The sequence below is a fragment of the Dipodomys spectabilis genome, unplaced genomic scaffold, assembly GCF_019054845.1.
Source record: "Dipodomys spectabilis isolate Male_0828 unplaced genomic scaffold, ASM1905484v1 ptg000094l, whole genome shotgun sequence".
Lineage (NCBI taxonomy): Eukaryota > Metazoa > Chordata > Mammalia > Rodentia > Heteromyidae > Dipodomys > Dipodomys spectabilis.
The window spans coordinates 17,610,448-17,636,067 of record NW_024870771.1 but is presented as its reverse complement, the minus strand read 5'-3'; the positions used below and the strand labels follow the sequence as shown (position 1 = coordinate 17,636,067).

The 25,620-nt window shown below is 40.6% G+C and overlaps 1 protein-coding gene across 3 annotated transcripts in view; it reads right to left on the bottom strand.

Annotated features, from left to right (window-relative positions):
* Positions 1-24,167, bottom strand: part of Ccdc93 (coiled-coil domain containing 93) — a 72,343-nt gene extending 48,176 nt beyond the window's left edge. For 2 of the 3 annotated variants that reach the window (XM_042685143.1, XM_042685144.1), the window contains exons 1-6: positions 23,991-24,167; positions 18,937-19,050; positions 17,412-17,506; positions 9,525-9,636; positions 5,563-5,670; positions 4,031-4,087 (exon numbers count right to left, since the gene is read on the bottom strand). In XM_042685143.1, coding sequence (XP_042541077.1) covers positions 4,031-4,087; positions 5,563-5,670; positions 9,525-9,636; positions 17,412-17,506; positions 18,937-19,050; positions 23,991-24,032 — 528 coding nt within the window. In that variant the 5' untranslated portion in view covers positions 24,033-24,167. The remainder of the gene's footprint in view (positions 1-4,030; positions 4,088-5,562; positions 5,671-9,524; positions 9,637-17,411; positions 17,507-18,936; positions 19,051-23,990) is intronic. The other variant, XM_042685145.1, reaches the window with a different exon arrangement.
* Positions 24,168-25,620: the final 1,453 nt, after the last annotated feature.

Genomic DNA, 25,620 nt, shown 5'->3' with positions numbered 1-25,620 from the left:
GTGATAACATGTATGCTCCACCATGCTCAACCATTGTGCTCGCCCGTAGCTGAGATGAGTATCACATCTCACCATTGGTTGAGATGCAGTCTTGCAAACATTTTGCTCAGGCTAACCACGACTACCTCATCTCTGTCTTCTAACTAGTATCAACTTTTCTGAGCCTCATTTTCCTGATTTATAAAGTGGAATAATCTGTAAGTCTGTACTGATGAGGTAAATTTCTGACTAGGTGCCAAGCATATAAAAGGCACTCAGCTCAAAGCACATGCAAGCCATACATATTTTATAAAAGGCAAGAAGGTCTAAAAAGTAGGCACTTGTATGGCTGAACTTATTTTATTACTTAATTTTCACTTCCCAATTAAAATTTAGAATTCTAGATTCAGCAATAAAAAAAAAACAAGAAACACTGAAAGATGCCTGAAAGGCAAAACTCAGAAATATCTGGAAGCATAAAACCTGAGCCTTGCAAGCCATACCTGTCACCTAAGACAGGTTTCCTCCTCTTAACAAAGGTAATGATTTTCCTTGAAGGAATGATAACAAACTGCATGCTATCCAATTTTGTTTTACTGGGTCATAAAAAATAGACCATGAATAAACACTACAGGCTCAGAGTATTTTGCAAACTTTTGCCACTCTCAAGCCAGCTAAGAACGTGCCGGAAGAAGTCACAAGTGCCCAAGGTAATGGCACATAGCTAAGAGCCTAAGAAGGCAGCTTCTCACATGTGTTTTCAGTAGATAAGAAAGGAAAAAGTAAAACCCCACTTGCCAATCCATAAAAATTCTTTACCATAAATGGTAAAATGTGTTGCTATGAAAATGCATTGCCAAATAACAGAAGATAAAGTTCACTTACCAACTACATAATACAAATTCTGCTGTTATTTTCTTATTAGCTGAAAACTGCCTTTTACCTAGGTGCTAGCACAGTGATTACACTAAGTATTGAATCCATCACTTCTGCTGTGACTTTGTACAACCTATATGATCTATCTGGATCTTAGTTTTTTCATTTGTTAAGGAGGTACTCTCTGTTTCAAGAATCAAGAGATTCTTGAAAATCAGATCAATGTTTAGGAACTACTTACTAGTCATGATCATTACCTCCTTAAATGTTATTTCCAACCAGAAGTAGACTTGGAGAAAAAACAGACTCAAAAACAACAACAAAAAAAGCCAACTTCATTATAAATGAGAAAAAGAAATTACCTGTCTGATTCTAAAGGCCTGAGCTAGTCCAAGGTTATGGACATTCAAGGCCATTTCACTGAGGTGACTGACAGCAATACTGATCTCTTTAAAAATTCTGAGTTATATAGCCAAATAATGTATAATTTTCTACTTCCCAGGACTTGCTGAGATTTACCTGTGATAATATTCAATTAAGCACTAAAAAAAAAGCTTAGCTTGGGTTACAGTGTCTGAATAAGTTAAAGATACACTAAGTATAAAATCCGAATAGCCTAGGTTTTATAGGGAAAACAAAATTTCCCAGGTCCTGGTCTCAGAAGTAGAGTTATTACCTGGTTTTCCTACTTTCCAAAAATGCAATGTCACTTAAAACAGGTACTATCCTTCATAAAAATATTAGGTGAATTTTTAATAGAATACCAAAGATTCTATATTGGCAAGAAAAAAAATTACAATTATATTTAAATTATGATTCTAAGTCAACTTAAAAATACACAGAACAAACACATTAGAATGTTTTTTTTTTTAAAGACTTTTTTGGGGGTCCGGTCGTGGGCCTGAACTCTGGGCCTGGGCTCTGTTCCTCAGCTCTTCAGCTCAAGGCTAGCACTCTACCACTTGAGCCACAGCGCCACTTCTGGCTTTTTTCTTTTTGCTTATGTGGTGCTGAGGAATCGAACCCAGGACCTCAGGCATGCAAGGCAAGTGCTCTACCACTGAGCCACCTTCCCAGCCCACACATTAGAATGTTTTATGTTATCTTTGGGATCTGAAATGTCCCCAATGGTCCCCAATGCAGCAATGTTCAGAGGTAGATCTGAATGCTGAGAGCTCTGCTCTCATCATAATACTAGTCCTTTAATGGATTCCTATCTTAATGGGGTACTGCAGGGGGTAGAACTATAGGAAGGAAGGTCACTAGGGTCATGTCACTGAAAGTTATGTTTCCCTCCTTTTTAAACCCATCCCTCCTTCCCCTCTCCCATTCTGCCTTCTAGCTGCCGTGAGCCAAGCAGTTTTGCTGTGCCACACTCTCCATCAGATGTTCTGCCTTGCCAGAGGCTTCCATTAACTTAAAAAAAAAAAAAAAAAAAAAGGAACTTATAGTCACACTCTGATATTGTACACTAGTAATCCTAGCTACTCAGGAGGCTGAAATCAGGAAGATTGTAGTTTGAAGCCAGCCTGGGCAAAGAAGTCCAAGAGACTCCAATTCCAATTAAACAGCAAAAATTACAAATTGGAGGCATAGATCAAGTGGTAGATCACTAGATATAAGCTGAGTGAAAGTACAAGGTCCTGAGTTTAAGCACTGGTACAAGCAAGAGAGAGAGAGAGAGAGAGAGAGAGAGAGACAGACAGACAGACAGAGACAGAGAGATAGAGAGAGATAGAGAGGGAGGGAGGGAAGGAGGGAAGGGAGAAGAGAAGAGAGGAGAGGAGAGGAGAAGAGAAACTTTTAGCGTGTTCTAAATTGAACATCTAGCTCACAGCCAAGAAAGAAAACCACTCTGGTAACCAGGCTCTGGTTACCAGATCACATCTGTAATTCTAACTACTCAGCCTGGGCAGGAGAGTCCATGAGACTCTTATCTCCAATTAACCACCAGAAAAACAGAAGTGGAGCTGTGGCTCAAAGTAGTAGAGCACTAGCCTTGAGCCAAAGAAGCTCAGGGACAGCACCCAGGCCCTAAATTCAAACCCTAGGACTAGCATGTACAACGAGCATGCATGCACACATACACACACACAAACCTAATCCAGTGTCATAGAATTATTTCTCTTTACTATTTAATACTGCCACTAAATCAGAAGACAATACTTAATTTCAAGTACCCCTATCTTAAAGGTGTTCAATCCCACCCATTTCAAAATGGAATTAAGTAAAAGACACAAATTACAATTACAAACTGATAGACTTTTTTTTTGTTTTACATGTGCACATCTATCTTTCATCATCAAATGACTGATGTTCTTTTCAGAGAAATCACTTTGGGAAACCACAAATTTACTCTCAAGATGTAGTTTACAACCTTGTTTTAAAGAAGGACACAATAAAGCCACATAAACCAGACAACCTCAATCTTGAAAATTATACAATACAACCAAGTTATCTGCATAAAAACAACACCTGGAACTTAAGCTATCTGGCTTTAATAGATGATCAATTATAAAATTAATTATAGCTACCTATATAAACATAGCTGAATCTTTACACATAATAATGAGTAGAATGGGAGGTATGATATGATTTAGACAAGACACAAGTAACAGTATATGCTACTTCTGGAAGAGGGAACTGTACAGCCAGGCACTGAGGCTTTATTCCCTTGAGTTTCATAAGGCTTCAGGGACCAGAAGTACCACTGACAAGGATCACCTGGTTTTGAGTGTTTTGAACAGGACCAAAGCTCTCTTCTGCTCCAACACTCTCCATGCTGGAGAAGTAGATACATGTGTAAACTCCCAGTAATGATATCTGAGCTTTCCCTCAAAGCTCAGAAGCTACTCTGTCCCACCAAAGCTATCAAAGGGATAAAGGTGGTACAGTAAATTCAATTCACCATCTCCAGTTTATCTTCTGCTCTCTAGAGTTATGCAAGTCACTTCTGCTCTGGGACCAACAAGCATTTGGATATTTTTTCCCTTAGTTCCATAACTAGGCTAAGAACACAGATGCTGATGGTGGCAGATTCTACCTCACACACTTATTGGGAGACCAACATCTAGGCAATCCCTAGTCACCAAGCAATCACAGGTGACGTGCGACTTAAATGAAGGCTGTCTGAAGCCTTTGCAGTGTTGAGAAAAACACAGGCAAGGGTGCTTACAGAGAGGTCAACAACTGTCTTGATGGCTTTGTCTTTTCTCCTTTTGAAGTCATCATCCTGAAGACAAAACACAGGAATTAAGCAAATTCCAGGTAAAGAATAAGTGAAGCTGGGCACCGGTGACTCATAACTATAATTCTAGCTACTCAGGTGGCTGAGAACTGAGGATCACAGTTCGAAGTAAGCTTAGGGCAGAAAAGTCTCCATGAGACTCTTATTTCCAATTAACTACTCAAAAAAATAGGAAGTGGCACTGTGACCCAAAGTGGTAGAGCACTAGCCTTGAGCAAAAGAGCTCACTCAGAGACAGTGCCCAGACCCTGAGTTCAAGCCCCACGACTGACAAAAAACAAAACAAAACTGAATCATTCAGAATACCTTACAAAAGACTTCCCATATCTACTTTGCCTGATATTTCTAAAAAATTAGAATATTTTCCCCACAGCAAAATACTGTGACTAGTGCAGATGGCTTCAATAGATCCCAGCCACCAGTAAGAGAAAAAAAGTCATGGAGAATAGTGCTTAAGACAACTATTCTTAAGCTTCAGATTCTCCATCTCCAATACCTATCTGAGATCAGGCAAAGAACAGAGGGCATATAATGTGCTACAACTGGCATATAGTAAGAATTTGACAGTGCTTAGCTATTACTGTAATTGTTAAAAATTGTTAGTAATGTCTCTCATAGGTGGTTACTCCAAGAACTTTATACAAAAATAGGCTTTGTAATTTAATAGAAGTTCTGGATCAAATGCCAAAATTTAGAGAAAAATGATAAAACTGTGTGCTTCACACTCAGTGGCATTTAAAGAGCTGTTCTAAAATGATGGGACAGAGGATGAATTATTTCAGCAGTGATATTCACTAGACCCTATGTTGGAAATGAACTATACAACTTGGGGTGGGGGGGGGGGGAGATGAGGGTTCGAAGGAAAAAACTGGAAGAAAATGAGGAAAGGGATGACAATGTTCAAAAGGAAATGTCTTGGGGCTGGGAAGGTGGCTCAGTGGTAGAGCGCTTGCCTTGCATGCATGAGGCCCTGGGTTTGATTCCTCAGCACCACATAAGCAGAAAAAAAAAAGCCGGAAGTGGCGCTGTGGCTCAAGTGGTAGAGTGCTAGCCTTGAGCTGAAGAGCTGAGGGACAGCACCCAGGCCCAGAGTTCAGGCCCCATGACTGGACCCACCCCCAAAAAAAGGAAATGTCTCATGATCTGACTTATGTAAATGTAACCCCTCTGTACATCACCTTTCCAATTAAAAAACAAAGGAGGAGGCACCAATGCTTGATAAGAAATGTACTTATTACCTTGCTCATGTAATTGTAACCCCTCTGTATGGTATTTTCACAATAAAAAACCTTATTAAGAAAAAAAAAAGCACTGTTCTAACAAGCCACAAGGACCTTCTTCACTGCTGGGGTGAATCCAAGACAGGGCAGAGATGCCTGGAGCCTGAGCTACACTGCCCCTTCCTAGGTGTCTCTGAGTATGCACTAATGCTGTTCTTGATGAATAAGAATGAAGGGCACAATACTGACCTCTGGGAGACTGTAGGTTTTCTGGAACTGGGCTATAGAGTAGGAGCGGATATAGTCACCCATCTCTTCTTTTGTTTCTATAGCTCGTTTCACCAGCCACTGGGAGAGAGAAAGTAAAGAAAGATGAGAGGAAAGAACTTGCATTGTGTTGAAGGCTACTCAAAGACAACATACTTTGTGAGCTCAAATTGGCATGTTTGAACTAACTAGATGAAAAGAAGAGTAGAACAAAACAAACAAGCAAAACCCATCAGCACATGCTATCACCTGCTACCCTAAAGGAAAAACAACTGGCTAGGCATCAGAAATTCTAAGACACAGTGGGACCAGTGCTAAGTAGCTGTATAGGTGCTTTAAAACTGTACCTCACATCATCAGATGTCGGTTTGCCTCTCTATAAAAGGAAGATCTATTTTTTGACATTTCTCTGAGCTACTACAGGAGTAGTAGCTACTACAGGAGTGAAAGGAATCATAATACTAGCGTGGTTTGAAAGCACCTGAAGCACAACACTGCTACAATATCATCCAAGCTACTCGGGCAAGTGACTAATCTTACTGTAAACTTCTCTATTTCCTGTGCTGCTTGTACCACAGACAGAGATTCCCCATGGAGAATACCAAGTACATCTGTTCCTGCAACAGATGAAAAAATCCTGATATTCAGATTAGAGAACAGTATGTACTAAGTCAAGAGCCCACTAGGTTAGACCAACATTTTCTCTTATACCTCATGACATTTTCAAGGAAGATTCAGTGGTCAAGTGTAACAGAACCCAAGGCAGATATTTGCTCACTGATCTGTAGCTGCAAAGGTGTAAAGCTAGGAGTCAACAGTTGGAGGGGTTTCCACAACAGACTGTGGGACAAATGGGTGTTAACGGGTGTTAATAAATGTTTCCCAGCTTCACTGGGCTGACAGCTGGAAGCAACTTCCTTTACCCAACTTAAAATCCCGGGTAACACACACACACACACACACACACACACACACACACAGACACAGACACACACACAGACACACACACAGACACACACACACACACACACACACACACACACACACACACACACACACAAACCCCATACTTCATCAGAGATTCAGGTGCTGAGGGTGAGGTTGAGTGCAGAAAGAGCCTTTGACAATTCTGCTTTTAATTCATTTCCTTCATTACTGAAAGCCATAATGGAGGAGGAAGCCATTTGTCAGGGTTGCCACTGTCTCTACAACAGAGCAGCTACATCCGCAAAGCAGTTTGGGGGCAGTAGTGGTTTTTTTCTGAAAGCATAGATAGCACCATTGGTGAGGTCTAACTGCCTAGGCAAGTAGACACATGGCCTATGCAAGATGCTGGTACAAAGGGCCTTGTTCAGAAGACAGTAGCTGAAGTAAGAGACATGTTTTGGAAGCAGTTGTCCAGGCTAGGGTGGCTGAAGGTAACTATGCACCATGTACCCTATGTACCACAGAGTATAATCCTATAAAAATGCTCTTTTCTGGTTAATATCTTCCATCTAATTTTACTAATCTATTGTATCCTGCCTCCAAACAATGACCTTGGCTACCAACTTAAATCACAAGTGGAGGTGACAAATGAGACAATATTCACAACCACTGTAGCTCCCCTCACTTTCACCCAGGACCATGCTTAGGACAAACAAGGTAGCTGCCTCAGTGCTCAACTCAATTTAGTTCTGCTTTTGTCCAGGTTATGAGACCCAATTTCTGATTCTTCATGTCTGTTTCTGCCTCCACAAATCAGATATACTTATTGAATATAACAAGGAAATTGTTATTCCTCATCTGGACCCTGAAGAGTGTGGTCAGGTGAGGAAGAGATGGCCTGTGGAGTCCCAGGATCCGCTCAAACATGTAACAGCTCTGTTTTGGAGTTCCCAGAATGAGTGAGTGGACCTCCTGGACAGACAGGCTATGCCAGAGCTCCCCTAACACAAGGTAAGTATATGCTTCAGAGGACTCATATCCAGATGGAACAAAGAGATGTATCCTAGGCTGCCAGTGCCTGGAGGTTAGACCTATTTTCTTCTCAGCTAACTTTCAGAGTATACTATAGCTTTGCCAAATGTCAGATAACTAGGTTAACAGTTCACAAATACTTAACTGGTCTCTGACTAACCTTTCACTAGTGCCTAGAAAACAGGAAAAACCTTCAGACAGGTGTAAGTTTTTCATAATGCTGAATGTATGCAATTTGAAGTACTGTCCTCTTGTCTTGAGATCAGGCATCAAATGGCCTTTCTCTTAGAGAAAGCAACATAGTAGTTACCTTTAAAAATGTTCTTACCTGGCAAACTACAAGTCCCAACCCCAAATTTTATAGGCCCATGAACTAAGCGAGGTAGTAATCACTAATCCAGGCTTTCCTGTCCGGACAGGAGTGTCTCTAGTATAGCATTCATAGCATGAAACATCAATAGAACCTTAAAATATCCAAGCTGAATGGAAAGATCATTTCTCACACATCTTCTGAAATCTGGAATAGATTGGCTGCCCCATTACTACAGCATGGGCTAGAGTAAGATCCAATGCTTACATATCCAGGCTTTAGGGAAAAGGTAACAGCTTCATAATATGACTCTTGGAGATTTCTGTAATCAACATCTGGTCCTAAATTCCCTTTTTCACAAAGAGCATCAGGTACCATCTCCATGCCTCCCAGAAGTCCAATGAACACATAATCAAATTCTGAGTGAAACTCTCAGCCTCAAATTTATTAATTTTATTTATAAATTTACAAAATCGATGGCATTTCAATCCACTAGACTTAGTAAAAAGATAGTAACAAAAGCCAGTATTTGGTACTTTTAGAGGATTTACAAAGACAAGCCAATCCTTCTTCTAAGTTCTCTACATATGTTAACTTACTTCTCATCCCATCAAGTAGGCACTATTATTCTCTATATTTAACAAATGAGAAGTTAAGCCATTTCCCACGGTCCCACAGCTAGAAAGTAGCAGAGGTGCAATGGGAACATAGAAGTCTAGGGTCAATGCTATTATTTCCTACATCCATAGTCTTAATGTGGACTAGAAGGTTTTTCAGGCAAAGGTTGTACAGCTTCTTTCTTAGCAGCTTAAGAGTGGTAGAATAGGAAAGGCACAACACCTGAGCTATAGAGGTTAGGTGGAGATCTTTAGTTGTCTAGTCTCTAGTTATCTGCCCTTTATCAGAGTTCCTAATCTCACCTTCCTCAAAGGTAAGACAGGAATTATAATAGATGCTTTGAACACTGCTAAGATCAGACGTAAAGTACTATCTACAGGCATATTACCACTAAATTGGAATTATGTCAAGATCCATTCATTATTTGTATATGTATGGGTGTGTGTGTTTGGGTTTTGATTTGCTGGTTCTGGTGAGTTTATTTATTCAGTTATGTGCTCCATTCCCTGAAACAAACATTATTTTCTCATCCATCTTATTATAAATACACTATAAAACTGTTTTTACACTTTCTATAAAAATATAGCCAGGTGCTGGTGGTTCAGGAGGGTGAGATCTGAAGATCACAGTTTGAAGCCAGCCTGGGCAGGAAAGTCAGTGAGACTCTTATCTCCAATAAATTACTCAGAAAAAACCAGAAGTGGTGCTGTGGCTGTAATGGTAGAATCCTAGCCTTGAGCAAAAAGAAGCCTCAGGAACAGAGCCACGGCCCTGAGTTCAAGCTCCAGGACAGCATCAAAAACAAAACAAATATAAATAAATAAATATATGTAATGTTGTTCCATAAAACTGGAAAAAAATAACAAGAGAGAAGATAGTACGAAAGAGAATAAGGAGTGCCAGAGGGCTTTTGAGAATGATGACAGGTCCTGCTGCACCAAACCCAAACCATACCCACTAGATCGAGGATCTAGGTCAGTTGGCCTCAAAGCCAGATCTGTTTCAAGAGCTGTAGTTTGCAGGCCAGAAAGCATATAGAAGACCTCACCTGTACAACAGGAAATATGTGGATGAAGTCCATGCCCTGGATCTGGTGGGGCTCTAGCTGGTGTGGGCACTTCATCTTCGGAAGGACAGAGACAATCTTTTCAGACAGAGCTCTGTACAAGAAAAACAAACAGTGCAGATGAGAACACCCTGAATGGCCTGAAGACATTGTTCAAGCCTGGACAGCAGCCTAGAACCATACCAATGTCAGAATATTCCCCTGACTGACTGCAAAGTGAGAAAAAGCAGCACAATTAAGGGATGTGCACAAATGTTATAAATCTTTTAATTCTAAGGTTTTATTCTTTCTACTTTTTTGATGTTAAAACACTTTTTTTTCTTGCCCCAGGACTGGGGACTAAAGCCAGAGCTTGTGCTTACTAAGGAAGCACTCTGCTACTTAGGGTATGTTCTCAGCCACTTTTTTTTTTTATTGTGATAATACCATACAGAGGAGTTACAAATACGTGGACAAGATAACGAGTACACTTCTTATCAAGCATTGTTGCCTCCTCGTTGTTTCCCCTTCCCATCCCTTCCCATACTCCTCCCCTTCCCCCACTGGATCCTCCCCCTACCCCGCACCAAAGGACAGAATCTCACTGACTTTGCCTGATGGGTTTGAAGTCATGATGCTCTTGCCTCCTACTTATCAAGAATTTCAGGGGTGTGTCACTATGCTCAGAATTTTTATTGTTTTCTTTACGAACACTAATGCTGCTTTTAGTCTCAGTGAGTGAGGTCTTTTCCCTTCATGCATTACTGGTATGTAGTCAATACAGCCTTTCCTCAGTTATATTTCTATTTAGCGGGGTGAGAGCTCCCTCCAGTGGCTACATATCTGTTTGCATAGGGTCACAGATTATCCACCATTCAGTAGCTTAAAATCCAGAGGCTGAGGCCCTCAGCGCCATCCAGTACAAGCCCTTGCCTTTAGATACGGTTCTCCTTGCCACTTCTCAGAGCCAGCCTACTCAAACAGGTCTCAAAAGGCATGATTTGGGAAAGAGATAGCTGGTGTACCTCAGGGGTTATAGCCCTTTTAAACTTGCCTCCCTGAAAACACTGGGAAGTCTCAGTAGCACATGGGAGCTACAAGGCATAATACTGCTGGGGGGCTAGGGGTTTAGCCCAGAGGAAGGGCGCCCACCCAGCGCGCGCAAGGCCCTGGGTTCAGTCCTCAGCCCTGGGGAAAAAAAAAAAGCGTAATACTGCTGGGAGAACATGGAAGGAAACACTGGCAGGGTGTGTGTATAGGGTTATGGGGACAGAGTCAGGAAGGCTTCTTACAAAGGTACACTAGTCCCCATTTGGCTTTTCTCTAGATCTCATCATGGATTCTCCAACTTCCTAAAACAGGAAAAAGGACAACGGCAGAGGTCACCAAGCAAGTTTCCTAGCCTAAGATTTTAGTATATCATTAAGGGTGCTTAGTCAGACTTTATTTTTTTTTTTTAGATATTTAACATAGGCTGGCATCAAACTTGCAATCCTCTTGTATCAGCCTCCTGAGTACTAGGCCACTACATTCAGCCAACTCCCTAGTTGTTAAGTGCTCAGTGCACTTTTCCTTTCACTGAAAACCATTTGAAAGGGAATGAATTAAACCTGGATCTGAATCCAGGCTCCCACACCCACTCTAGGGCTTCTGACAGGCAAGTCACCTGGTTTAATACTAACCTCATAAAATGATGAATGACTCCTACATCCTACCTATTCAAAGAGTGTTATGAAGGTTAAATAATTTGGGCATTTACCCAAATGATCACAAACAAGACTACATTGCTACCAGCACGACTATGTTTATTGCAGCCTTATTTACCATAGCTAAGATATGGAACCAACCCAGATGCCCCTCAGTAGATGAATGGATCAAGAAAATGTATATATACACAATGGAATTCTATGCCTCCATCAGAAAGAATAGGATTGCCCCATTTGTTAGGAAATGGAAAGACTTGGAAAAAATTATATTAAGTGAAGTAAGCCAGGCCCAAAGAAACATAGGTCCCATGGTTTCCCTTATTTGCAATAACTAGTATATGTCTGAGTCAAGCAGAAAAGGTCAGATAAGTTGATGTTAGGGGAATGAACCCCAAGATAAGCAGTCAAATGTTTTTTTTTTTTCCCTTTCATGCAATTGTTTCTATCATATTTATAAGATGATTTCTATGTTGCTTTTATGTCCCTCCCCCACAGTACAACCCATACTTTCACTGTTTTTGATGTAGGTATAATTTGTGGAGGGGAAGGGAAAAAAACAAATCGTTTAACTAGGGATACAGGTGGACCCATTGCAACAATGAGATGTATAAGTCGTTACGTCAAAAAAGGAACTTAACAATTTTGGTGTGTGTGGGGGGGAGGATCAGGTGGGGAAAGGGGAGGAGTATGGGAAGGGATGGGAAGGGGAAACAACGAGGAGGCAACAATGCTTGATAAGAAATGTACTTGTTATCTTACCCATGTAATTTTAACTCCTCTGTATGGTATTCTTACAATAAAAAAAAAAATAATACAATCATGGCACATGGCGTAGTGCTAAGACATAGGCTTCCGTTTGCTTGGGACCATCTTCCCTCAAGTCTCAGCTCCTTTAACATCCTGCCCTAACTACCCTACTTAAAACATGAATTTTCTTCTATCTGACGTCTCTCCCCATAATACTCTTCTTAAATTTTTTTTGGTAATCTTCCTCTTTTAGTCATTACCATTATCTATCTTACTTCTATATAAAACATACTTCGTAATTCTTGTCTTTAGTTTGTCCCCACTACTAATTGTAGCTCCTCAAGGAAAAGACATTTTCACTAGTGAATCCAAAGTACACAAAGAATGTCTGACCACAGGAAAGGCTTTATAAACACCTTTTGAGTGAAAAAAAATGAACAGAGACCCTTTTTGATTGATATTTTAAATTTCCTTCTTCAAATAACATCATTCATTTGCCTTTCTCTGATCCCATCACAGTTCTTAGTCCTTACTGTAAAGAGTGATTATAGATTTACTTCCAGAACCTACTTGGAGAGAAAGCACAAATAAGTGCATTGGTATTATAAATAGTATAACCATACCATTTTAAAAGGAATTTCTCCAAGATGGAAGTTGTAGGTAGAAGGCCAAATTAAGCTATTAAAATATATTCTCTAAATAGTTCAAACCCAGCAGAACTAACTTTTGCTAAAGGATCAAGAAAGAGAAGCTTAAGTAGAATAAAACTGTACAAATAACCACAGGAACAACAGGAAATTATTGAAACTGGGGAATCTACCTCTCATCTTCTAAGATGAAGTAGATGTAGTGAGGAGTTTAGGTGAGCTCATTTCCTATTTTTACTAGACTTTTATGAAACACAGACATATCAGTGTAGAATCTGTGAAGAATCTCAAAACTTAAACAGCTGAAGATGGACCTTTCCAGTGTAGTACAAGCAAGAAATCTTAAGCATTATACTTTGCTTCCCTTGATAGAATATGAATTTTATTTAACTTCATGGATATAATGTCTCTATAATAAAAAAGAAAGATGTAAAAAAATCTACCTCTGGATTTCCACAATGGAAGAGATCAGGGCCACATACCAGGACTGTGCAGTGCCTTCCAGGAAGGTTAACTATGGCAGCTTAGTGAGATGCCACACCCCAAAATGGCAGATATTAGAGATACAGGGCTCTGTTACTTATGGTTAGCACTAATGAAAACATATGACTGTGCTAAATAATATTCTTTCTCTAAAATCACATAGTATATAGGTCTTGAATATTATGATATAAAAATATGTTATAATAAAATGTATAGTATATGTATTTTGTGGACAGTGATAGGGTTTGATCTCAGAGCCTAACACTTGCTAGTGCCAAGATTAAGAAATATTTGCCATGACTACAAGCATTTTGTCTCTCCGCTTCCTGGCTGCTATGGTATGATCTGCTATTCTGTCATAGACTCTCTATGGTCATGGATAGAAACTGTGAACCTTTCCTTAAAGTATTTATATCAGGTTGGCAGAAACATGACACAAACACATATCTAAATATTGATCCTCAGAGCCTCTTTAGATACTTTGGATAGATATGTACTAAAACATTAACTATAGAAAATAGGAAATTTTTACCGTTCAGTGCTTAGAATAGGGTAGGCATATAAGCAAGATTTCTTTGGCAACTATTCCTAGAAAACCTGTGTGCTTATACCACCATCTCCACTACAGCTCCTCATTTGCCTCACCTCTTGTAGTACAAGGTACTGAGCTGAACCTTGCACTGCAGTGCAGAAGACATCCCCCAATTGACCCAGGACAGAATCTGAAGAATTTGGAGGATGAAAATGGAGTTGATGAAAAGATGACTTTAAATTAGGCAGGTCCTTCTAATAGATCACTAAGAGAATATCGTTTGATCTGACCTCAGCAGAGATGAGGACAAAGTCACTGAACACCTACCTGGCTACTAGGGATGCAGCCAAGGGGCTGGAATGGGACAAGTCTATTTCTCCCACCAGGAGTGTGCACAAAACTTCAAACCTCCAAAAAGCAAAGGGAGAAGCTACTAGAACCCAGGCTGCCAAAGTAGAAGGTTTAAAGCAAGATGGGACCATCTTGTTCAACAAGAGCATGCAAGAAACTGAGAGCCCCCAATTAGCTGTGGCTACAGCTATAGACATCCAGGCTGCTGAAACTCATTAAACAACCAAAGACGGGGCTGGGAAGGTGGCTCAGTGGAAGAGCGCTTGCCTTGCATGCATGAGTCCCTGGGTTCGATTCCTCAGCACCACATAAGCAAAAAGAAAAAAAAGCCGGAAGTGGCGCTGTGGCTCAAGTGGTAGAGCGCTAGCCTTAAGCTGAAGAGCTGAGGGATAGCGCCCAGGCCCAGAGTTCAGGCCCCATGACTGGACCCCCCCTCAAAAAAAAAAAAACAACCAAAGACAAGGCCACTGAAACTAAGATAATGGATCAAACTGTTACTCCCACAAAAGTAGCAGGCAAACCCACTCAAGTCCTACCTACTAGGGCGAAGGGACCTCTATCATCAGTGAAAATAAATACAGTATTGTAAGTCACCAGGGCCAAACCAATAGACTTTTTGCCAAGGATAATATGAAAACCACAGAACCTAAACCACTCAAGGATGACTAAATAACAAAATATGTGCTTCAAACACTGTGACTTGGCCAAGTTAAACTTCTGCCTCTCATGTTTAATCCAGAAGAAGCTAAAGGCAGAAGGATACTGAGTGTGATCTTAAAATTATAGCCATCAATATTAACTGCATGCATTCTTGCGGAAAACCCACAAGAACTAACTAAATCTGAATGTGTCAGAGTCCTCAGAATCCAAATGAACGTGTGTATTCTTGAGTGCCTCAGAAGTCATACATTCACCAAACCTTAAAGAGGCACCAAGGAAGATATATGTACACTAGAAAAGGAAATTCAACTTCAATAACAGCTACAACAAAACAGGAAGCAGATACAAAGAAACACAGTTTGTTAAGAACTATAACAGGGTTAGGAATGTGGCTTATTGGTAAAGTGCTTGCCTAGCATGCAAGAAACCCTGGGTTTGATTCCTCAGTACTACATCAACAGAAAAGGCCAGAAGTGGTGTTCAAGTAGTAGAGTGCTAGACTGCAGCAAAAGCAGCTCAGGGACAGTGCCCAGGCCATGAGTTCAAGCCCCAGGACTGGCAAAAAAAAAAAAAAAAAAAGAGCAGAGCTATAATACATACTTTCTGGAACATTCAGTCACAAGTAATAAGCCATATGGAAAAATTTCTGACCAGCCCCCCACAAAAAGGACACAAACATATAGTTACATAGAGACAAATATAGACTTTAAAGACCAACACTTAAAAATTTATAAAAGATTACAGATAAAGACAACAGTTGCCAAACCCCCCTATCACTTTTTAAGTAATGGGAATACAGACACAGACATACATGAGGCATAGCATGAAAAAACTGACTATGATACACCTGCTAAGGAAGCAAAAACTTCAACAGAGAACCATTTTACAAAATTAAGTGAACTAGACACATCTAGCTGAGATACAACCAAATAAAAGGCAGACGACAAAACCACTATTGTCAACAATGGTCCCTGTAAGGGCTTTCCTGTTAACACAGACAAGGAAAAACAACAGGAGACACAAAAACCAGTTTTTCTATCCAGAAGCTAGGCAGATAAACCTCGGTAGAAACTGAAGGGGAAACAGAAAACAAAATTACAACAACAACTAAAAGAATGTTAATGACGGAGAAAATGGACTAAAAAACTGATGTGAACATAATCAATACCCAATAGAAGATGCTTCAAGCACCACAAAGAACCATTCAGAAGACACCAAGAATGAATCCAGTGTATTTCCTACTACTACTAATGAACTAAGAACTGGAAGAGACACTCAGAAATGCCTCTAGAAGGAAGTCTTTTTATTTGAAGACAATGAAGAATTTCTACTATGGATCATCATTTTGAAGTTTTTCATAACAATATTTTAGCTATATAACACATTCTGTTTTCACAGACAAGAACACTGCTTGTCTAAAATCTTACTGGACTGTGAAACATCTCAGCAAATAGAAAACTGTACATTTTATTTGAAGTTTTTCCTCATTCACAATGTCTAGATCACAAAAAGTTGCTTTTACTTTCACATACCAGGAACATTCATGAAACATTAGTTCATAATCCTAGGCTACAGTCCCACAAATGACAGCTCAAGTCTTCCTCTGTCTTTCAGGATAGACTAAAGATTGTTGACTAGTCATTTGTGGGATTGTGAAGCCTAGCCTGGGAATATGACCCAATGTTTCAGCAATATTCCTGCCTAGGAAGATATAATCAATTTTATGTGTTCCAGAAATTATAAGTGATGAAAATTCTCAAATATAAATTTCAACTTTATTTATATATAAAATATATTATCTAAAATTAGACTAGGAACAATTTTTCACCATGACTTCAGTTTTAGTGAAAAAATTCTTTAAAAATTTTTAAAAATTACAAACAAACTTCAAAAACAACTTTCTAGAAATCTTCATTTGTATGTGAAGTGAGTTTATGTCAAACTAGATACGAGATACTATTCTCCTTTAAGATGCTTTACTTTCAATATTAGCATTTTCTATATGTAAATATAAATTTAAACATAGCCATATCCAAAATGCCTTAAATACAAGTAATCTAAGTATATCAATTAAAACACAGAGATTAGCACATTCAAAAAAGTGTAAGAACTACACAAGGTCTAAAGGAAACTAAATTTTAAAATGGACCCAGAAAAATTAAAGTAAAAGAATAGAAACACGGAACAGAAGAAACAAGGTTGATCACAAGGATACTAACAGCACAAATAATTTGTTTTATAAAGTCACATATGGCTTTGGAACACAGAGGACTACTTTCTTACACAATCATATCTTCTTTAATCTGCATTACTTAAGCAAATGAATAATAGTACAAAAAATGGGTATATGGGGTGGGTAGCAAAATAAAATAGATATGTCACATGGTCAAGAATAACTAAACTGGGGCTATAAGTATTAGAGAGGATCTACATGTAAAAATGTAAGAATTTATGTTAACAACAAACACAGTGCAAGGCCCTGAAATCAAACCCCAGTACCACAAAATAAATAAATAAAATAAATACAGCTGAACAGGGTGATATATACCTATAAGCCTAACATTTGGGAGGTGAGCTAACAAGATTACCTGTCTGGGATATGTATGAAAATGCTCAAAAATAAATAAATAAATAAAATAAATATACACAGACACAATATAACATGAAAATTAAATATAAATAGAAACACATAACAACTACTTCTCCAAAAAAAGTCCCTTCTCTCTCTGTTTAGGCTCTTCCATGGCAAGCTCTAATAACTTACATTTTTTGACCTATTGTAGAGTTTTCCTGAAAGAGCAAGTCAACATCTACATCAAAGCTGCAAGTGGTGATACACCAAGTCATTCCTCCTACTACCTGTAAGAAACAAAGCAAATATTTGTTTTGCTTTCTAAAGGAAAAAAAGCAATAGGTAGATAAATTACAGTTTATGAAGATTCAATAAACGTATAAAATTAGACATCTTTAGAGAGAAAGTGTGTTCTCCTTTCCTATGATTCATCTAAAATAATACTACTAAGTAAAACTCTGCAATGGTGAAAATGTTCTGTACCTATCTTGTCCTATATATCAGCTTCTGGCCATGTGTGGCTACTAAGAACTCAAAAGGCTGCCAATGTGACTGAAAAGTTGACTCCACTATTAAATGGACATATTGCACAAAGATTCTCTTCATAGTAAAGGGGACAGACATTAATTCTCAGCTGAAAGAGTTCTTCATTTGGTTTCCAACATGCCAGATCCAAGGATATTTGTATTTTGCAGACCAAGTATATGAACATCAAAAGGCTGATATTTTCTGGCTCATTGTGTTTATTTTCCACACATCTTAATAGTCTTATCTACCTACCATAGATGAGACTCACCACTGAACTTTGCTTTTATGAGTTTTCTCAGATAAAAATAAGGCTTAGACTGAAATCTCACTTTGAAATAAAATCCTTTTCAGATGTAGCATGATATTTAAAAAACCAACTGAATCTCATTTCTGGCTACAGTTTAGACTCAAAGGATATGTCTATTAAAATTCCAGGTCCCAACCTAGATGGAATAAATTAAAAGTTCAGTGGGAAAGACTTGGACATGTGTGTTACAAACAATTTAGGATGACTCTGATATGCCCAAGCCAGGACTGTTACCCAGAAGCATTAAGCCCTTGTTTCCTGAAGATTTCCTGCTCTGTCCTATCATTGGTCTTGGATGACTTAGCACAGTCCACTGAACCATTTCCTGTATCAGTCCATTTATTCTACATATGTTGGTTTACTTATCTGTCTTCTGTTTTCTACAAAAGTGCTTCTCTTTGAGAAGCACTTATTGTTTCAGCTCTGTGCTCAACACCTATTACTATGTCCTGTGCAAAATAACTGTTCATGGTACTGCTCAATTGAAAGCAGTAGTGACTTCTCCTTCCTTGAAACCCAGAGCATATTCCCTCTACAGAGTATCTGTCAATTGTTCAGGAGCATGCTGACTTTGTATAACTAAGATGATTTTCGGACATAAACTTTATAATCTCCACCAAAACTGCAACTTCATTAAATGGAGAAAACTGTTTCTTTTGCTTGCCTGGATTTTCTAAAAGTCTGTGCACAGAAGTCGACTTCACCTTTATCTACTGACTTATACTTTCTTTAATTAAGGAAATTTTAATACAGCCATAATGAATCTGTATTAGGAAAAATGGAGACATGGAAATGGAGAAAGTAAAAGCACAATTTCTTCCTCTGTCTGTCATAGTCATCCTGAAAAGATATAGTGTAATGGTTAGAAAGATTTCCTCTTACTTTGTCAAAAGGTGATAAGCCTTTTATTCTTGCTCTGAAATACCCAGCAGCAACCAGGAGTTCCAGAATTTCAGTCAGCTTGACATTTTGTTCTTCATCTTCTCTTGTTTCCACCTAGAAAAAGAACAAATGTAAGATAGTAAAATCTACCTTTCAATAAGAGGACACCATGTATGTCCCTGATACCACAATGTCATTGCAAAAGAGCAGGTGAAATTGGTTGAATCACTGCACCAGATTCATTGTAAATTTGACAAGCATCACACAGAAGCATGTGGACTGTCCTAAAGGATGGGCTCCCAGCCCTCAATAAACTTCTAATCTTCACAAGTGGAAGCAAATTGTTCATAATAGGCTACAGGAATCCAGGGGAATGAGAGACTGGTGGACATTACCTCCGTCTCTGACACAGTTTATTTTGTTTGCCTTTTTTTTTTTTAAAAAAAGATAGGGTTATGTTGTTTCCCAGACTTGCCTAGAATTCAGGATCCTCCTGCCTTAGCCTGCTGAAGCATATGCCACCACACCTGACTTTAAAAGTTTTCTTGATAGGTTTCTCAACTAAATTATAATCTCCTTATAGATAGGAAAAAGGTATTTTAAAAACTTTATACTAATCCAAGTCTGGAAGTCATTAACAAGAGAAGAAAAAACAAGGATTTCATCCCCCAATATATTAAAGGGTAATTACTGCCACATAATATGATTGCCTTAAAAATGTCACCTACTATATGTAAATGGAATCTGGTTTAAAGCTTTAAATTTATATTCTTCCTCCACTACTATGTAAATTTGTCTAAATATTCTAGTACTTTTGCATCTAGTATTTTTACTTTCTTTCTTATTTTTTATTGTATAAATAGTGTACAGAGGGGTTACAGTAATATGAGTAAGGTAATGAGTACATTATTATCGAGCATTGTTACTGCCTCCTTTGTTTATCCCCTACCATCCCTTCCCTCCCCACCTCCCCAACTCCTCCTCCCACCCCAATTTGTAAAGTTCGTTTTCAACATAGTGTCTTGCACATCTCATTGTTACAATGGGTCAACTGTATCCTTATTTCAGCATTTTGTTATTTCCCTTTACCTCCCCTCACTGGAATCAAATCCAATGAAAACAGGGGTTATACCTGGGGGAAGAACATACAAAAGAAATGAAAAAATAACAGTACATTTTAAATACTTTAGTTGAAAACAATAGCAAGAAAGAAAAAAACAGTTGTGTCCCTATTTTGGGGTTCATTTCACTTAACATCATCTTATATGGTCATATGTACATAGCTTTTGACCTTTTCTGCTTATCCTAGACTTATACTAGTTATTGCAAATAAGGGAAACCGTGGGACCTATGTTTATTTGGGCCTGGCTTACTTCACTTAATGTAATTTTTTCCAAGTCTTTCTATTTTCTAACAAATGGGGCAATGTCCTTCTTTCTGATGGAGACATAGAACTCCACTGTGTGTGTGTGTGTGTGTGTGCGTGTGTGTGTGTATGTGTACCACATTTTCTTGATCCATTCATCTATTGAGAGGCATCTTTAACTGCCTTTCCTTTCTTCCATTATTATAGAAAATCAAAAGCTACCTTTCCATAAAACACCAATGCACCTTAGCTCAAAGATTCTCAAACTCATCTTTGACTACTCTTTCATACAACAATGCCAATGAAACCTTCCTTTACTGTGCATATTACATTTATCTTCCCCTTTTATTCCTGCTTCATGCAATGATTATTCCAATTGCTTCCCAATCTCACTGTTAATTTATCTCATTCAGTCCTTCCTAGAGCTTCCCCATTATCCCTCATTAGCTCATACCCCAGCTCATCACAATGCATTAAAATCTATCTATAAAATAAACTCTACATCTCTTAGTTTGGTATTCAGATCTTTGGCTGCAACTTACCTTTTTAGCTTCATCCTTTATCTCCCACCCACCAAGGATAATCTGAAAGCAGCTTCAGTCAACTCTGACAAAACTTTCTCATTTTTTCTCTGGTCACATCATCCCTTTCCCTCTGTATTCTCAAACCAAGCAAGAATCACCTTCAAATTCTAATTCAATAATGACTATTTCTTACAAATCTAGCCCAGAACAGTCATTTCTGCATTTCTATTTTAAGCCCTTCATACACAAGTATTAGTCTCTTCTTTGTGGCTTGGCCGGTGTTGGGAACATACCAGTTTTTTCCACTGAACTGTTAGTTGGTTCAGGACAGGACCTATGTATCACATGTGTGTTTACTCCTCTTTACCAAACGTTTAGCTCAAAGAACACACATGTTACAGAATTAAATGCTTAATCATTACATTAAATTCAGGACCTAAACTAGTTATGTAGTAGCAAAACATTTCCATCGTCATGACACTGATAATACAAAGTAAATTTTATTTTGAAGTGTAAATTGTCAGTACAAAGAGGATGTATTATTAACATAAAGTTAAACCTGCAATTATTAGAGATAGAGTAACAATTCCTTGAGACAGGGTAGAAGTGTGGCAGGGGAGGGACAGCATTTGGCCTCAGCTCATTTTCTCCATTTACTCCTCTTTCAAATGATCCAGCTCATCAAAAATTCTAAAGATTAACTTTTATTAATCCCTAGTGGACCATTACTTACAGACTAGTTTCTAGTAAACAGCAATATTAATTATTCACATCATCTTTTTTCGGCAAAATATTTTGGATAGTTGAGAAACATCTACAGCAAAAATAGTCAAGGAAAAGACTGAAGAAAGAACAGTTGTACTCTATGATGGCACAGTAGAAAAAATAAGATGACATTTTCTTAGAACTCGGGACATAAAATAAGAATCCTTCATTTTGTTGGTGATTTTTTTTTGTCATGAACACATTTCCAACAAGAGGAAAAATACATTACAGGAGGATAATGCTGCCTAACTTGTATCTAAACAACACCAACAGGCCAACTACTATAGGACGTTTCTTGTCTATGCACCCCAGAATGGAATACTGTACTTTTGCAATATAAGCTGTGAATTAACTGGCACAAGACACTGAATGCAAATGTTCATGAAAGTTCATTTTGCATATTAACACTGAACCAAAAGAAAAAAGCCACTACTACAGGGGAAATATAAAGAACATCTTTTCTTGAAGGTATAAAAAGCTACCACCAAAGTGGTTAATACATCCAGTTATTAAAACTAAAACTCTGATAAAGATGAATGTCTGTGAGCTCTTAAACCTGTTTAAGAGCTCACAGACATTCATCATAAATTTTCAATTGTACTGCCCTGTAATTCATATAAACTAGAAGGAGGGCCAAGCCTAGCTATCTTTCTTTCACAGTCATACAAAAGGAGTTTCGAAAGCTGAGTTTATTGAATTAACTGGACTAGTGACAGCCTAATGATAGACTAGTCTTTGATAGTAATTTGATCATATTCAGCATGACTTTCTACTGATGGCCAGGAACTATCTAAAGCTTTTGGAAGTCAATGACAAATCAGCCCCAGCCTCTGACCAAATTGTTTATTATCTTAGAAAATCCCTCACTGGCTTGGAGAAACTGAGGAAGAAATTAGAAGACTAGAAAAGAATCTAAAAGCAAAAGCTCAAGTAAAACTTGAAAGAAAGGCTAGAATGAAAGAGTGACAATCCTTCAAGTATAACAGGGCAGATCTTACTCTTCACTATCCCAGGTGAAATTAAAAGGAATGTGCATGTAAGGTTTCAGCTAATGCGGGAGGTCTGACAACTCACACTTATCAAGTGTTCTTACAACAAGATAAACTTGTATCCTCACTGGTCCACACTGATGACCCCACAGTCCTTCCACTCCCTAGGCATAAAGCACAGTGATTCTGAAAATTAGGAAGGTGAAAGAGCTGAGGATTTAAGCAAGGCCATTCACAGGCAGGCATGACACGGGTCCAAGTCAAGGAATCAGTCCCTGGCCCAATGCTTGCATCACAACCTCAGTATAGGAAAGGCGTTTCCCATTTCGTTTCGGAATTGTACACTACACTAGCTTCTGAGCAAACGAACAGGAAGGGAAGACTGACACCAACTACCTCTATGAATGATGTCTGCAGCCCACGAAAAAATGCCATTTCTTTTTATTCCCAGCCAACGTGGGGGACATGTAAAAATCACTGAGGCTTGGGGGGGGGGGGGGGAGGGAGGACGGAGGGAGGCTGGGTAGGGATGTGAAGGGTAAACAAAGGAGCAGGCTGCAATGCTTGATAAGAAATGTACTCATTATCTTGCCCATGTAATTGTAACCCCTCTGTACAATAGGTTCACAATAAAAATAAAAATAAAATCACTGAGGTTTGATCCTGTCCCTCGGGGATGGAGACACTACTTCATTCCAACTATCCTTAGAAAGGCACTTGCCATCTTCTTTCTGGGGGGGGGGGGGGGGGGAGCAGCAATGTTTCCGCCCCGGGCTCAGTCCGTGGCCACTCAGCAACCCAGAGAGCGCGGTTCCCCCACACCGACACCTCCCCGGTGCACGCTCGGCTCTCAAACTTCCTGCTCCAGCCCGGGTGGGACAAATGCCAGGAGAGCTGCGAAGCCTCGGGACGGCACGAAGGGTGGAGCTGGTCCCCGAGACCCCGTGGGGCCGGAGGAGGTAGGCTCCCAAGGTCACCGCCCTCTGCACACCGTCAGACCCGGACAGACCCGGCGCGCGTCCCGTGACTGCTGCGCTCGGGAGCGTCGGCCCCTAGAACGGTCCCCGCAGAGCCCGGGGGGGGGGGGGGGGAGAGGGGCGCAGCCCAGGGCAGCCCTGGAACCCCGGCGGCGCTCGGGGCTGCGCCAGGGCAGCCGTGCGTCTGGAGAGCCCCCCCGAACCCCGAAACAACCCGGATCCCTACAAGTTTGCCCACCCCGCCGCTGCCCGGGCCACGCAGGGGGACGCGCTGCCCCTCCCCGGTGGGACGGGGGAGGCCTCCCTCGCGGTGCCACACCTGAGAGCGGGGTGGGGGGTGAGCCCAAGGCCCCGCAGGCCCCTCGGCGCCCGCAGCCCCCAGGCCCGGCCCTCTCCTCAGAAGCCCCGGCGTGTCAGGAAGAGAGGTCCTTACCTCCGGGAGACCCTGGCCCCCCGGCCCCTTGGGCAACCCCATGATCCGACTGGGGTGACAAAGGTCGTCAGCGAACCCCGCCAAGCGCCTGGAGGAAGCCGTCCCGGCCGCCAAGCGGCTACCGGGGTGGAGCGCAAAGCGGAAACTTCCTCTGCCACTGCCGCCGCCGCCGCTGCCGGCCGGGAACCGCGGCCCGGCGGAGCATGCGCAGTGGAGCGAGAGCGCGGCCCCACTGCGCCTGTGCGACTCCAGCCGGCGAGGATGGGCGGGGCTGGGACGCGCTGTACCTGTTCTGCCTGGCCCCGGAGCTTTGCGCAGTCTGCGCTCCTCCGCGCCCCCCCCCCCCCCCCCCCCCGCCGCCCGCCAGCGCTCCGTGCTTGTTTGTTTGTTTGTTTCTACCCCCCCCGCATGTTAAGGACAATTTGCATTCCACCTCCTTTCTAAGCTTCCTCGTGGCAGCGGATCTCCCTAGCGATTCTGGTTTTGTCCACCAGCCGAACTTTGGGAGCCCCCTACACCCGAGTCGGGCGGAGCGCAGGTGGCCCGGAGGAGTCCACATCAGCCCGCTTTCCCGCTCACCTGTGCAAGTTTCTGGATGTTTGGACGCAGGGAGGGATTGCTCATGGCTGCTGCCTGCGTCGCGTCGGCGGCTGGAGCTTCATTCCCATCCCCTGGTCCATTACATCCCAGGTTTCTGGGTCTTCCTGGGGACGAGGACTTCTGTAGCTGTCTCTATTCTTACTAAGCCCCTAACTGCTCCATAAAGGGCTTCCGAGCCTCTCCTGGTTTCATGATGGAGACAGAGGTGATAGGTGAAATCTTTTGCCATAGAAGAGATGGGGATGGGGGAGGAGGTGTGAAACGATGAACTCTTTGAGATCAGATGGGGTCTTACATTTGTTTTTTCTTCTTTGCCTCCTTAATGTCTTTTATTTTAAAAACTGTCTACTAAGTAAACATTTTTCCTGAAGATTTCTTTTTATTTTTGTATTCTTGGAATTTGTTCTCACAGGGAAAAAAAAAAGGAGGGGTGGGTTGCTGGAGCAAACCAGTTTCTTCTCAAATGAGCTAGTAAATAATCCAGGAAGCAGTGTGTTGCCCGCCCTCTCCCCCACCCCCGTATCCATCCAATAATTGAAGAAATCAATGTGCAAGTTCAGATGCTGAAGTGAGGAGCTCTCCTTTGGGTGGTATGACATCTCCATCTCACCCACTGTGATGCCAATAAAACTAAAATTTCTAAGGTGTCCACTTCGTAGATTTCCAAATATGTTTGAACACTTGAAAATGTCCTTCACTGAAATGTTATCGGTTGAGAAAGAATGGGGACTGAGAATCATCCGTGCCCAGGCTGAGTAGCAATACCTCACAGAGTGGGCAAGCCTAAATAGCGTAGCATAAAGCAGTCCAGAACAAAGGGCTTGGGGGGATAACCTAATTTAGGCAGCCTATATCATAGGTCCTCTGTGTGTAAATGCCTTTGCAACGTTTTAAATAAACATGAGCTTTTCCACCAAGAAACTCCCATTTTACTTAGTGTCTATGTCGCAAAGTTCAGTTAACAGCATGCCATTAAAAAAAAAAAAGGTATCAGTGAAACAGCTATCACAGCTGTAAAGGAAGATTGAGC